Below are 16,247 nucleotides of genomic sequence, written 5' to 3'. Positions count from 1 at the left end.
AGAAAAGTTACAAAGGAGCACAGAGTTCTCATTTGCCTTTTACCTGGCTTCCCCTGATACGATTTTATACCATCACAGTAGAATTATCAAACCAGAAAATAAACATTAATATAATACTATTGAGTCATCTACAGGCCTTACTTGAATTTCACAAGTTTTCCCACTAATGTTTTATTTCTGCTCCAGGTTTTAATTCAGGATCTGATTGCATGTAGATGTCATTAGCCTCTAATTAATGTTAATACCTCAGTCCTTCTTTGTCTTTCATGACCTTAACACTTTGGAAGAGTTTTTGTCAGTGTGTTTTGTAGGCTGTTCCTCAATTTGGATTTGTTCTGATCTTTTCTTATAATTACATTGGTCTCATGCATTTAACAAGAACAGAAGTGATGTTTGGTCTTCTAGGGCAACATATCAGGGGTGTACAATTCCTTTATGTTTTATTACTGGTGATATTATAACCTTGATCATTTGGATAAGGTCATGTCTGCTACATTTTCTACTGTAAACTTATTATTTCCCCCCTTGTAATTAATAAATGTCTTGTGGGAGGATACTTTGAGGCTTTGCGAATGTGCTATTTTACATTACATTTTCTCCCATTAATTTTAGAGCCCATCAATGGTTCTTGCCTGCAATAATTACTACTGTGGTATTTGTCTAAGATGACTTTTCCATTTCCCTTATTCTTTATATAATCACTAACTAGAATTCTACTGTGAGGAAGAGCTGCCCTTTCTCTGCCACTTATTAATTTATTCAATTTTGTATCTATGTTAGTATGGACGCATAGACATTTAATTTATTCTTTCAGTCGTAGTCCAATATGCTATATGTACTTATATGGATATACATATACAATATGTATATGTATTTATTCTGTTCATATTGTTCCAGCTTTGGGATATGGTTGCTCCTTCAGGTCGGCTCCTGTGTCTTTTCAACATCTTTTCAAGATTTTTTGAAAATTTAGTTTTGAACACTGGAGCCGTAAAATGTCCCGAGCTCCTCTTGCATTTTCCTTTCCCCCTTGGAGTCAACCATTTCTCCAAAAATCTCTCACTCTTTTTACTGGAGAATGCTGTTAAGAAACCAAGATATGAATACTAAGAGTGTTCATTGCTACCGAGGTTACCTTTGCTTCCAGGCCCTCTCAGAGGACATGTACACTAACCAGCCCCCATTCTGTATTTCCACATATATCTGCATGTATGTGAATAAGTTCTTGCTTCTAATTCCAGTCTAGGACCATAGAACTCATCCTACTCTGCTCACTTTCCTCATAGGGGTATCTTCTTTTTCTCTGACAATGAGAAACCCAGTTCTCATTATCCACAATGCAGTTTACCTATTTGTTCAACTCTAGCAGAGATGTAAAGTAGTGTCAGCGTTGCTAACCCACGCCCCTCCCATTTCCAAAGACTCAAATGTGCTAACTGTAATACGATGTTTACACATAGCTCTGTTTGCTTTTAGCCTTACAGTATACGGTCACAACATTACTTTGCAAAGTTACTTAGGCTGCTTTTTTCTTTCCTATCCATTCAGTGCAGGTATGCTATTCACTTGAAATACATTTAGGTTCAGTTTTTATGGATTGCATTCCATTTTAGGTTCCCCACATCCTGATTTTATTTCTTTATGTATGACCAAATATGGGTATGTGAAACACTACAATGTTTCTAGCAGTATATAAAAAGGTATACTCAAACAAGCATCACTCCCCGCCTCATTCCTGATTCAATCCCCCCATTTTCATATTCCATTTCCACCCCACTCCCTTTAGGTAAGCCATCTCACTTATCTTTCTTGTAATCTTCTGCAAAATTGAGTAGATATCTGTATATATATTTTTTAATTTCCTTATTTCTTATATGAAAGACATATTCTTCTATATTCTAGATATTCCTTTGCACTTTATGTTTCTCACTTATTAATATATCCTGGAAATAATTTCTTACCAGTTCATAGAGATATTCCTCATCTTTTTTCTTAATGTTTATTTACTCACTTTGAGAGAGAGCGTGTGTGCAAGTGAAGGGAGAGGAAGAGAGAGAGGGAGACAGAGAATCCCAAGCAGGCTCTGTGCTGACAGCACAGAGCCCAACGTGAGGCCTGATCCCACAGCCGTTGAGATCACGACCTGAGCCGAAATCAAGCACTGGACACTCGACTGACTGAGCAACCCAGGTGCCCCCTCATCTTATATTTACAGATGCACTGTACTCCATTTGTGGATAAACCATAATTAATTTTATTACTTCCCTCTGTGTGCTCATTTAAGTTGTCTCCCATATCATGTGATTACAAACAATGCTGAAATGAATAGCCATGCCCATATATTTTCATATTTCTGGAGGTATATTTTAGGGTCTGTTCCTATGAGTGGAATCTCTGGGTCAAAAGAGGGCAAGTGTAGTTTTGTTAGGTATTTATTGGCAAATTCCCCTCCAACAGGACTGCTCCAGTTTGCACTGTCACCAGCAATGTGTTGTACTTTTTTAATTTTCACCAACATGATAGGTGAGAAATGATATCTCAGTATGTTTTAATTTGAGTTTCTTAGAAATACTTGTAATGCAGATGGAAAAGGAAGTTGAGGGAAAGCTCAGATGGGCAGAAAACAGCTGTACGAAGAGCTGAAATGGGACTTTGGAGTGTCCTGACAAGAGTATAAGTCACCTAAGAAGACTACGGAACACGGATGATTCTGATGTGTTGGAGAAAGTGAAAAACACTAATAACGCAAAGACGAAAGTGACTCCTGGAATATAAAGCGAAATAGAACATGATCTGGAATGCACTAAGCATAAGACAGGTTTAAAAAGACTGACTTGTTTTTGCATGTAAGAGAAAAGGCTGGTAACAAATATTAAAATAGAGAGATTCAAAACTTTTGAAAAAATCTCAATCTTAAAACAACAGCTATAAAAGGATGATGGTCTAAGCAGCAGAAGCAAGGTCTGGTGACTCATGCCTAGACCACTAAGACAAGGAGTACAGACTCAGATCCTGCTTATATCACCCAGAATGAAGAGAACACTTTGAAACACTCATTTTTAAGAAAAGAGAAGAGGATGGTCTCAGAAATGGTCAAACAATGATCTTAGAAATGACCAAATCATCACAGTGATTTTTATGTATGGAAAAAAAATAGCAAAAGACCCAAAGAATCCTGTTAAATGTAGAAAAAAATCACATATTGCAAAATGACTAAAATGACTTGTGACAAATTGTCCTTTAGAATGGGGCTGACACAATAGTCCTAGTCAGCAACGAAGGATCCATTGTTTTAACCTCAGTGCAATTTTTTATTCTATTTCATAAGCCAAAAATTAGGCCAGAAATTAGGGAGGGGTTTTTTTTTTTCATTTTTAAAAACTGACAAACATATAGAACTAATTTATAGTAAGGTATCTATTAAAAGTACATGGGAAAAATGCTGTTGAAAATATGAAATCACAGCTAGCTTAAGAGCCAGACTCGGGGAAGTTAGCACCAGTAAGGACAGATGAGTAAGAGAAAGGAGTAAAATAATTAAGTACACGTATTGAGTTTCTATTACGTTCTAGGCACCACTTAGGCCCTGGAGATATAACGATAAATAAGGGGGTAAAACCCTTGCCCTTAGCTTCTCTGGGTAGAACAGAGACACTGTAATAAAAATGTGATAGTAGTAAATAAAAACCAAAGGAGTGAACTGAGGATGGAAACAAGTTTCACAGAGGAGGTGACCCCTGAAGTGACATTCTCTTGTTGGAAAGGAAGGTGTAAGTGTTGTGTGTTGGAGGGCAGTCCAGGCAGAGGGACTAGAACATGCATAGGACAGGGGTGTGGTGTGTCCATAATTTCAAAGTGTATTTTAAAAATCACTTTAGAATCCAGCAGTGTGAAGTATTTTATATCTCCCTAAAATCCCATATTTGCAGATAACACAAACAGGGCATAGGGCATGAGAATGGAGCTTAAAATAATGGGATAAACTTCAAAAATGACCTTGAAACATCAGAGACATTAACTGAAATGAACTGGTCCCTTTTCTTGTGCAAGGAAAACAGTAGGTATAAATACAAAATGCAGAATGGCAGAAAGGGTCTGAAGAGCCAGAGTCGTCCTATTGAACTGCGTGGGGGAAGTAACCAGCAGGACAGGGCAGCTGGTTTTAAAAGAGATGTCAGCACCGAGACAATGAGACTGAAGCCAGAGAAAGTCCCCTGGGTTCTAGAATGGTGGGCTCCAAAAAGTCTCTTCAGGTGAACCTCAGTTTCCTCATCTTTCAAACAAAGGGACAGAACCACCTTTAGAATCTCTTTCTATTCCATGATTATTGAGTCAATGATACTTGGGAAGGTTGAAGTACATTCTCAGAGCCACGAGGTGACCCAAGCTGGAAGACACAGGCTGGACAGCACAGACAGAAGGACTGGGAGCAGGGTGTTGAGCCTGACCTGGGAGGTGATTTCAAAACTGCCTTCTACCACGTGATGGATTATTATGAGGAGCACTATCAGCTGTTCTCTATTTCTGGAAGGATGAGAACAACAACAAAAAAAGAGAACAGAAGAAAATGGGATCAAATCACAGTGAAGCCAGTTAAATAACAGAACGAATTAGTCCCAGAAGTTATGGGCATGCCTTTTGGAAAAGTCTTTAGAAACTGTCTGTCCAAGATGATTGTGGGCAGGGTCACCAGCTGTGGCCACAAGCAGTTGGATGAGCCAGATGTCATTTCAGTGCCCTTCCTATCTCTGTGTTTGTGCAATTGTATAATAGTATGCATAAATAGAGTAATACCAAATTACCCCATTTATACATTTTATGTGTCTATTAATATGGACAACAGTTTCCTTTACATTTTACCAGTAAAGTTTTGAATACAAATGTGATGCAACTTCTCCCCATCACAGCTCTACATTCAGGGCTAATTGCCTCCCAGAACACTTAAGGAGTCATTTTTCATTAAGATGGTGAGCAAGGGGGAAGCAGATGGCAGAGTCATGTTATTGATCTGATGATCTTTGCCTGGTTTGTTGAATAAGTGGAAATGAATGTATGGTCACTGCATCCAGACTTCTAGGGCCTTCAAGGTTCAGTTCACATTGTGTCAGACAGCAGGTTCATGGGGCAAGAATTCGCTTATTCCTCCAAAGCTTCTGAGATCATTCTGGGGACCAAGTAGAACTCCTCAAACTCCTTCTTTGGAGTCTTACTCTTAAGGAAGAGGATGAGCTCTCTCTTAAGTTTTGCCAGTGCTTTATCTGCATGGCCATCTGATTGGATGCCCCTTAGTTATGGATGTCCATCAGTTATGGATATAGACCTAACTCACATGGGCTATGTTCATCTGCAAACAATAATGTGGATAAAAGGAGGCAAATTATACACTTTTCAGAGGGCCATTAACTCTTTCCCTAAAAGTCCTTAGAGAAAGATGGTTCTGGCCTTAAGTAGTTAATGTTGTTATAATCAGTGTTTACCTTTTGTAGAATTACAACACTGCTTCCTTGGGTACTTGCTCCTTCTTGGGCTTTTCATTAAGAATGAAGGATTTTTCACACCCAACGATGCCTTTGGTAGGTTCTGTGACACCATTTTACAGTAAATGGTAGCAGATTAAATAAGCTATCAGTGTAACATGGAATTTTTTTTTAAATTTTTTTAACGTTTTTATTTATTTTTGAGACAGAAAGAGACAGAGCGTGAGCAGGGGAGGGGCAGAGAGAGAGGGAGACACAGAATCGGAAGCAGGCTCCAGGCTCCGAGCTGTCAGCACAGAGCCCGACACGGGGCTCGAACTCATGGACCGCGAGATCGGGACCTGAGCCGAAGTCGGACGCTCAACCGACTGAGCCACCCAGGCGCCCCTGGAATTTTTATCAAAACTTGAATACACTCCTTCCAAATGGATTTGCTAAGGAACCACTGGCCCTTTGAAGTGGTCACCAGAAAAATGTTTATATGAAAAGAAGAAATTCCCAAGGCCCTTGACCCACATTTTCTTAGCATTTTATCAGTCTGCTAGTAAGCAGACATATTTTCTCAAGCCCTTTAATTTTCCTTTTTGGATCTAGGGAATTCATTTCTGTCTGCCATTTCTGGGCCTTGGTGGCAAAAGGTGTGCAATGCTGCTTCCTGGCAACAAGGGGATTATTATTGTTATCTCTTCTTGTCAGGTTTTACACTGTGGCATAATAAACAGGAGGGAGGGCTAAATTTTCTCCCTCCATGGGAGATCCGTAGACCTTGGTTCCAGTCCCCATTGAACTATGAGCTAGACAAATCTAAGTCCAATTTCTGAAGTTCCAAAAATTCTAAAATTCTCTGACACTCCGGATTACCCATCTATCCTTACAGGATACACCTTAGCAGGAGGTGACCTTCTGCTAAATTCCCCTACATGTATGTAATAAAGCAGGACTACTTAATTCATGGCCAACTGAAAGTGAAATATCTTACTAATTGGAAGATTAAATCAGCTATCGGTGTAACATGGTGTCAGCCATCATAATACTAGGGGGCTGATTTAGGCTTTAGATTTTATTCATACCCACAAATTCTTATTTCATTTTGTTGCTTTGAAGACAGCTTACTGATTCCAGGCAAATCTTGATTTTTCCCCTTTGGCTTTGTAAGTTGATTTGTTGAGTTGCTTACTTTTTTTCTATTTTTCTCTTTGACCACAGTATTTATTTGCCAATCAACTGTAGAAATACCTGAACAGAGTGGCAGGTGAAGAAAAGAAAAAGCAAAGAAAAATATGTTGGCCACTCTTTCAGTGCTGGAGGTCTCATTTTTCATATCCATAAATTCTGAGTTTTCATGTGAGTTTGTTTCTATCCTGAAAGTGTTTGAGTTAACTTCTAGAGGGAGTGTTTTACTCACTTTACAGTATTTTTAATTAGCCATGTTCACTATTCTTCAAGTTTCTTGTCCTATTTTTTTTTTCTTTGTTGCCTTGGCACATTAGTCAACTTCTCTCTGTTAACGATGGCACAAAGAAAAAAATTAAAATCTCAAATGGAAGGATCGTGGCCATGTCACTTCACAGAGACACTAGGCAGTGAAAGAAAAAGCTTATACTATCCCAAAAAGTACAGAGCTAATGGTATTTGACCATAACCACCCCCACTCCTCACTATCCACATGGAATAAAAAATTTGGGAAGAACCTTATGGCGTGAGATTTTCTGGTTTTAAATTCTGGCTTGCGGCACCTGGGTGGCTCAGTGGGTTAAGTGTCCAACTCTTGATTTTGCCTCAGGTCATGATCTCATGCGGGGATCGCATTGGGCTCTGCACTGACAGCACTGAGGGATTCTCTGTCTCCCTCCTTCTCTGCCTCTCCCCTGCTCATGCTCACCCTCCCTCCCTCCCTCTCAAAAATAAATAAATAAACATTAAAAAACTAAATTCTGGCTCAATAAGTTATTGGCTATGTGGTTGTAGGAAGGTGACTTAACTTCCCCCTGCCCCATAGGTTTATTTTTCTCATCTTTGAAAGAAAAGTGATGATATACTTTACTGGGTGATGATAATTCAAAGAATCGTAATGAACATAGAACAGATTCAAAACAAATGGTACGTGTTAATAATAACACCTACAACAGCAATTGATACTTTTTATTTTCCATATACATTTTGTAAGGTTATGTGTCCTAACTATAATATGTAGACAATATTCTATAAGATTCAGAGTTCTTTTTCTGGTCATAAAGGGTGGAACCTAGTTGTGCTCTTTCAAGCTTAAATAAAATGTAAAAATTATTACACAAGAAAGAAATCAACATTCAAATCATAAAAATAGAATAAGTTTATGATAGGTTTAGTATATGCTACATTGGAAATATAAATTGCCTTATTTTTTGTATCATTTTCCCTAATATTCGGATTTTCCTTGAACCTTAAATCTAAGCAAATAAGTTTTAATATATATTTTTCTTATTTAAGTTTATTTATTTTGAGAGAGAGAGAGAGAGAGAGAGAGCCACCCAGGTGCCCCAAAAGATATTTTCCATCAAAGGTACAATGCTGAGCTTGATTTTAGTCTCTAAGACATGTACTTGAATCCTACATGAATCATAAATACATAAAATCCAGTCTATCAAAAATTATGGGCCTGAAAGTAAAATTATAACCAGTAAATTTTACATTTGTAGCACACATATATATATATATATATATATATATATATATATATATACACACACATATACATATACATATATACATATACACATATACATATATATATAGTACCAAGAACTTATTAGCTGCTGGGGATTCAAAGACAAAATAAGACATAGCCCCTGCCCACAGAGAGCTTACTACCTGGGGAGAAAGTGAAGAAAAGTTCACAACACCCTAGTGACACCCACTAGGAGGCAGTGAAGAACTGAACCAGGAAATCCCAAGGGATTTCAAGGAGAGTGATGTCATGTTTGCATGGAGGGAACCAAAGTCTTCGTGGAAGAGGAACTGGCTTCTGAACTGGGTTTTGGAAACTGGCAGCTGAGCAGGAGATGGCATTTCAAGCACAAGGAACAACAGTGAGTGGGACGGACAACACACACGCTCACGGAATCATAGGGAGAAACATACACGTGGAATTCCAAGCCGGGCAAAAATCATGAAGACATACCATGTGGTCATCTCCCTTATTTTACAGATGGGAAAACAGAGGGTCCAAGATGTTAAAAATGACAACTCAAGGGCCCCCGGCTCGCTGGTGGGGCTGTGCAGCTAGGCTCTGGCAAGGTGGAGGAGGACCTCACACCCCAGGGTAAATGTCTGGACTCACTTGAACAGGCAATGAAAAGTCGGCAAAGGTTTACAAGGAAGAGGGTGATGTGATTAGAATCGTGCTCTCTTTTGGCAGGAGTCCAGTGAGAGGTGCCAGTGCCCAGAAGAAAACTGGAGACAGGAAGAACGGCCAGAAGGAGACGGATGTTCTATCTGCCATAGGGGCAAAATCTAAAAGAGCTTCTTGATTATTTGGATGTAAAATGGGAGAAAGAGACAAGAAGGAAAGCAACTCTGGGATTTCAAACTTGAGCCACTCTGAAGCCAACGAACTTCACAGTAACAGTGGGGGAGTAGGTGGTGGTAACAGGGAGAGGGGGAAGGGGGAGAGCAGCAGATTCAGGTTGCGATGCTAGTGTTCAACAGGTGAGCAGTGTTGGCTGGAGACCCAGGGTTGGTCAGGAATTAGCTCCCCTGGGAGTGACGAGGGCACAACCCTCGAGGGACGGGATGGAGCCGGATGAGAAGTTGGCTAAAGGATCAAACCTGGGGGATGCCCACCTATATTTAGAAGCAAATGAGGCAGACCAAGAACAGAGGGGTGCTCTACATCCATTATCTGTAAGTAAATTCTACGTGGGTACCTGAGATAGACCACAGAACACCAGTGGGGAGCGTTTCCAGAAGCTGAGGAGGCAAGGTGGGGACTATTCAGCTGTCGAGCAGGACAGAGACATGGCGGCATGAGAACCGAGGAAAGAGCATCTGAATGATCACCATTTTGTTACTCCCTTACAATGACATTAAGCTTAGCAATTGTAGATCAGTATTATTTCAACTCTCTTTCACAGCACTGTCTCCTGGTCCATAGCACCTAACACAATTTGTAATTATGGATTCATTGGCATGATTGTGTATTTCACATTTATCTCCACATAGGCTGTAACCTTTATGGGGACAGAAATTCTGTTTTGTTCACTACCATAAACCCAGTGCCTGGCATGTAGCAGATACTTCTAAATATTCTCAAATGAATAGAAGATAAAATTATTTCCTATTATTGATTTGTGGGCCTTTTTAAAAACAGGTATGTTTTTGACCCAGAGTCATATTTATTAACAATAATCTCAGATGTTTAGCTGTTGCCTGGGCTCTCTGCCTAATTTTATAGTTTATTTTGCGATGCAATACCCATTTTTCTGTTTTCTTCTTTACGAAGATATATATGGTAGATATAAATAATACTTGATTTGAGGTTAAAAGGTAACTACCATGATTTTTTTTATAATGAAGTCTTGATATGGCTCAGTAGTTTTATTTCCTTTTCCAGCCACCAATACCAGATAGAGTGCTAACATTAGATCAGCAGGTGTGTTTCTACAAGTGTGAAGATACACTGGCAAAGTTATGGAAGGAAAACAGAGAGGCTTAAGGGACAGGAAAACCCAGAGGCCTTTGGAAAATGTGAATGAGCTTTAAAAACTGGCTTCAGAGGAAAGAGTACCACACTGAGAACCTGCAGACCTGCAGTCTGTTCCCAAACCATCTCTGGGAAGGTAGACGACCTTCTGCCTCTCACTGGTGCTGTGACATCCCTTTTGCTTACTTCTACAGTGGGGCGATAGGAACTATCTCCATCTTCCAAACATGCTGAGAAGATTGAAAACTAGCCTTCATTAATAACACTATTAAGATATTTTTAAAATTTAAGAATCAGAGAGAATTCTTTTAGTCACTAACAAGAAATATATAGAAATATAGTTTCTCCACTGGTCCTGAGCGGCTGGAAAGGTAAGTTAAGGTACACGTTATCTGCCCTTCCTACACCAAGCTGGTAGACTTAGCATAATCTGTAGTAGAATTTTATAAGAGGATCGGTGTGGGATGCATCCTAGGAATTTACCTCCACGCCATCATTTTATACACAGGAAAATAGGACCCGGAGACTACTACAAAATTTGCCCACGGACACACAGCTAGTCGGTGGCAGAGTTGGATCTAGATCTCAGGACTTGCGACTCAAGTCCATAGCTCACATATACGAGCTGAAGTTTTTTTCCGTTAATGGCAAGCCCCTCACTGCTATCACATACACTGAATCACAACAATTTGGCGTGGTATGCACATCGCTGCACTTTACAAAGTTCTGGAGTTAAATCACCAAGAAAGAGAAATCTATCCTTCTTCTCTCCTTAAGCTCAATGCTTATAGAACCTGCCAGGTCCTTTCTCTTCAACTCTGTATATAAAGCTTTTCAGGAAAAGGAATCTCTGGAGTACTCTTGTATGACTGTCCAGAGAAGCACTGTGATGAGGGAGAGTCCCACATGCTGAGGATGCACATGGTCCTGGATGTGAGTTCTGGCTCATTCTCTCACTAGATGTAGGACCCAGGACTAGTCATTTGATCTCTTTTGAGTTTCAAGGTTTTTTGGTTTTTTTTTTTTTTTTTTTTGTTTTTTTTGTTTTTTTGTCTATAAAAGTGGGATAATAATAGCTATTTTTCAGAATCATTAAGAGGGTTAAACTAATGACTGTATGGAAAGCACCTGATATAATGCTCAGAACTACTAGTTTGCTTTCTTCTACCTCTTTTTATTTTTATTTTTAATGTTTATTTATTTTGAGAGAGAGAGAGCACAAGTAGGGGAGGGGCGGAGACAGAGAAGAAGAGGGAGAATCCCGAGCAGGCTCTGTGCTGTCAGCACGGAGCCCAATGTGAGGCTCAATCCCACAAACTGTGAGCTCATGACCTGAGCTGAAATCAAGAGTTGGACACTTAAATGACTGAGCCACCCAGGTGCCCCAACCTACCTCTTTTTCATTCAATTAAACCAAGGTCTCTTTTTGTCATCATTACCCATGGCACTGTGAGTTGACTATCATTTTAAACATTATACAATATTTCTAGATTTTTCAAAATAATCTGGTCATCCTGCCAAAAGTTCTAAGCCTAAAGAAAAAAAAATCAAAACCTTAGACGTTGCACTGTCTTCTTTTTGGTAATGCTAGCCTCCATCAAATATGAGGCAAGTTCAGGGCAAAATTCTACTTTGAGTTGAAACACATAGCTCCTTTTTGGCAGTGGACATCTGTGCCCCTGAGATTTTTTAATCCAGTGAGAAGAGTTAATCTGCTTGTTATTAGTGAGAATCCATAAACGATGAAATCCATAATCTCCCATCATAAAGTGATGGCAATCATTATCACTTTCAATTTATGCTTTTGAAGAGCTGTATTTACTTTGTCCACATTTCATCTTAATGTGACTCCAAAACTCCTGGGGACCTTGCTGTGTCCAAGGTGACTGGAGTCATGCTTGGTTGTTCAGTGTCATGCAGCATTTACCTGATGTGCCCTGTTTTCACGGGGATGTCAGTGTTTCAACCTCTACTGATGACACTGTGCAAATGTCAACCCCAGAAATCCCACGTGAACCCAAAGAGTGTGGCATGGTTGGCAGCAGTCTCTCTCTCACACACACAAAATACAGTCATGAAGCAGCAGGTTTACGGGGGTGGGGGAGCTGGGAACCTAATTAGTCCAGCTCCAGGAATGCCAAAAAGCCTATTTAATATGTTTTGCTTTTACTCTTCTAAGCCACCAAGAGGGAGAATTGCTCACAAACACCTAAATTCATTACATTAAAAAATATTTAGTACATGGGGTAAGCTGAAGGATGAATCTGCAGTTTTCCTTTTGACCGCTGTTACGATGAAAGCCATGGAAAGGACCTCACACATTTTAGATACTTATTACTTGCTAGGAATTACTGACACGCTTTCTGGTGGAAGGAGAATAAAGTCCAACGATAATGCCATATGCTAAAAAAAATTACTAGCTGCTACTTTAAAGAGATGGCTAAAACCTAGCACCTGTGTGTTTCTGAATCATTTATTTGTCGGTACTGAAGTTCAGTTTCGGGGAGAAAACCACCATGCTCCTGGGATGCCTCCACCATCTCCTTGTCCCCAAACTTATCCTTGTCTTAAGTGCCTTTATTCATGGTAAGGAAGAGTGCATTATGAAAAGTGTCACTCAACATTTCAAAAGCTACATTTCAAAAGGGGCTGGTCAAACATTTTGAGAATGTGCTAAGTACTGCAAGAGAACTTATAATCTAATGAGTAAGACTAATTAATCATTGAATACATTTGCTAATATTTGGAGACATAAATCTCCCAATAGCCAGGGGAAGGCTCCCGGCGCCCTGTCCTTCACATAGTGGGGATGGGTCGGGAGTCTGTCCATAAAGCTCCCCCTCTACCACTATTCTCGTCAAAGGTACGTACGAACTGCTTTCCACGTGTGCGGCACTGTGACCAGCACGGGCACATAGATGGACTTTCTGTAAAGACATGAGATAAGCCCAACTCTCGGAATGAGATAACCAACGTCACCATTTCCTTTCCAAGAGCCGATATGGTTCCCCAAAAATCATTGGCATGCACATCCTCTCAAATATTGGATTATATTTTGTTACATTTTAATTGGCTGTGTACACACCAAGTATCTTGATGAAGAGCGAAAAAAATAAATAATTTAGTTTGTATATTGGTATCGGTATTTGCTTTGTTCAGGGAAAACTGAGATGTGAACATTAGAAAACCCTCTACAGACACTGACTGTGTTTTTTTTTGAGGGGGGAGGGGTTTGTTTTGCTTGTTTGGTTGGTCGGTTGGTTGCAGTGAAGTCAGGAGTTTTTATTTTAGTTTCCCAACATCTTACCATAAAAACTTTCAAACCTATAGCAAAGTGGAAAGAGAGAATTTTAACAACTGCATTCCCACCACCTAGATTCTACCATTCACATTTACTTTCCTTGCTTTATAATGTATCTGTCCATCTACCCATCCTACTACCCACTCATCAATACTATGTTTTTGATGCATTTCAAAGTAGACTGCAGAGACAGCAGAGAATACTGTATTTTGAAGTAGACTCAGAGTATACCTACTCTTATAAAAATAGCTGGAAAACATTTGTTAGCTTTTTTTTTTTAAACAAAGAACAAATGCATCCTGAATTATGCACACAGATACCCAACATAGCTCAAACTACAGGCTCTGTAAAAAGTATGGTAAGTTAACTCAAGGTTTTGTCTACTGACTGGTTTCAACTCTGCAGACATTTTTAGTACTCCTCAAATGTTGGGCTCCGTGAAGACATGGGCTGTGGATTATAGAGAAATAAGTTCTCTGCTACAGATCATCAGGGAAAATTACCTAGAAGGTTAGCAATAAGTATGTTTTGGTTCTTTAGCTTTATACTCTAGTAGTTTCCTAATTATTCCTTGAATGTAGAAATAAAGAGATTTCTATATCTCAATTCCTTCATTTACAAAGTGTGTTTTATACGTATTGCATGGGCTTGTCCTGAGGATCAAATGTGAAAAATAAGAAAATACTTTGTAAAGAGTAGAGAACTATGCACATCTAAAATGGCATTAGCGTTAGTAATCATAACGCATCGTAACAGAACACAGCTAAGGAAATGGCCCACACTGCTACCTGGTTCTTTCAGATCAATCAAAAAGATCTCAAAGGTTAAAAGGACAGAGTATTGGCAGTTGCCTTCACTCTGCCCATCAGTACGTCATCTTGTCAAGGATTTAGAAGAACCTTGGTGTATATCACACGAACTTGTTTTCATTAGCAAAGTGTTTGTTTTGGAAATCATCCCAGCCTTAAAACAATGCTTCCATTAGCTGGGCATGGTACCTATAATTATTCATCTTATCTGACCAGTGCCAAACTATTCTTCCTGCATCCCATTTACATTTACCATGGCGGTTCTGAAAGAAGTGCAAGACGTTCCCTTGGTGTATGACAAAGTACAGAGCATGCTTATTTCTTTCAATGAACATCTACGAATAAGCTTTGGGTGAAAATCCCTGCAACAAGGTATCATCAGATGCCACAAACGACAATGCTAGAGGTGATGGAAACCCTCTGTCCCCACATGGGATAATTCTGTTACATGAACATCTGAAGTTTACAAGGTATAAAGTAGTGTAGCTTCCATTTTTGTGCCAGGGTGGATACAAATCAAGAAAGGAGCAAGGTCAAAGCTAGCTAGGGAACCAAGAAAAGAAAAAATAAGCAGGGCGGTGAGTTCAACATCAATTACTGTTATTGAGACCTTGCCAGATCTCTGGCACTTTATACTTCAGGGGAATTGAAAAGAAAGACTGATTTGAAATTACCCTAACCCTCAAAAAGCATCCATTTCCTAAGTGTTGGAGAGAGCAAATAATCAGGAGATTGAAAAACTTCACATTGTAAGTAAATGGAATAGAATATGTAAAAAGAGAGAAATAGCACGGTTTGTTATTTAATCACAAGTTACACTCAACATTCTGCATATTTACAATACGGACAACATCACAGCGAAGAGAAGAACTCCCAGAGGACACATACAGTTACCCCCATTTTCAAAATATGCTTTTCATGTAAGAAAAGGAGATTCAGAAGCAAAGGCTGACTGTGCCATCGGATGGGGAGGATTCCCTGGCCCATGAGCTCCAGCTGTCTGGTGCTGATAACAAGAACACATATTCAGTGTATGTGATATGAAGCTAGCACCCTCTGACATGGCTACACATTCCAAACGTGCAACTACATTCCTTAATTTGGTTCCATATTTATGAAGCAAACTTCTAATCATGTTTATAACTTTGTATCCTATATGACACACATACTGGGAAAAAAGAAGCTGCCCCGAAGTCAAAAATTTGTTTGCCATGCTAATGAGATTTCTCACTGTAGTTACAACAACAAATTGGGGTGTGTGTGTGTGAACACACATATCCGTGTATATTACACATGAACATACACACGTATTTTACACGTATTTTTAAGAGAAATCCTGGCAAATCTGAATTTATAGCAATGTAGATTTCTAGATCTTTTGGAAAAGTTTGTATTCTAATAAATTCGGCCATGCTTTAAATAAGAACCACGTAAATATCCTCACTGTGCTATGTGGTAGTATTGTTTATTTCTTCTGTTTAGTCTGCATGTTTTGCTCAATTGCTGGTGGTTCCACTCATCTTACCTGACTGTCCAGGAGGAGGGGCACCTGATGATCCTCGCGGCAGACAAAGAAACACAGTCAGAACAGCAGCTCTGTTCCCAGCACACGGTTCAATGGCTATCGGTTTAGGTGCCCCCTGAAAAAGAAAACAGAATTTTAAATTTGCCTAATTGATAGGACATTGCTGCTTTACTTTTCTCCTACCTCTATTTCCGTGTTTTAAACTGTACCCTCCTAGTGGATGGGGATATACAATGTCTCATTTTTTAATAATCCAACTGAATATTTTATTGTAGTAATACCTAGTGTTTTCATAGTAGTGGTCATTAGCAGTTAGAGGGTATTTTGTCTTGGGGGGGTTAAATATTGGTGCATATTTTTGAAAAGTATTCTTTATTCTATTTTTAGCATGTTATTTTTATTTACTTTTTTTTTTTTTGAGAGAGAGAGAGAGAGAGCGTGTGCACAAGCAGGG

The 16,247-nt window shown here is 39.3% G+C and overlaps 1 protein-coding gene across 4 annotated transcripts in view; it reads right to left on the bottom strand.

Annotated features, from left to right (window-relative positions):
- Window positions 1–16,247, bottom strand: part of ATRNL1 (attractin like 1) — a 777,769-nt gene that overhangs the window by 94,615 nt on the left and 666,907 nt on the right. For 3 of the 4 annotated variants that reach the window (XM_042908168.1, XM_042908169.1, XM_042908170.1), the window contains one exon: window positions 15,794–15,908. In XM_042908168.1, the coding sequence (XP_042764102.1) occupies window positions 15,794–15,908 (115 nt within the window). Of the gene's footprint in view, window positions 1–6,893; window positions 6,979–15,793; window positions 15,909–16,247 lie in introns of those variants that run through there. The other variant, XM_042908171.1, reaches the window with a different exon arrangement.

Source organism: Panthera leo, chromosome D2 (genome assembly GCF_018350215.1).
Source record: "Panthera leo isolate Ple1 chromosome D2, P.leo_Ple1_pat1.1, whole genome shotgun sequence".
NCBI classification, from domain to species: domain Eukaryota; kingdom Metazoa; phylum Chordata; class Mammalia; order Carnivora; family Felidae; genus Panthera; species Panthera leo.
The sequence above is the reverse complement of the archived record's forward strand: the minus strand, read 5'-3'. Positions and strand labels throughout refer to the sequence as shown.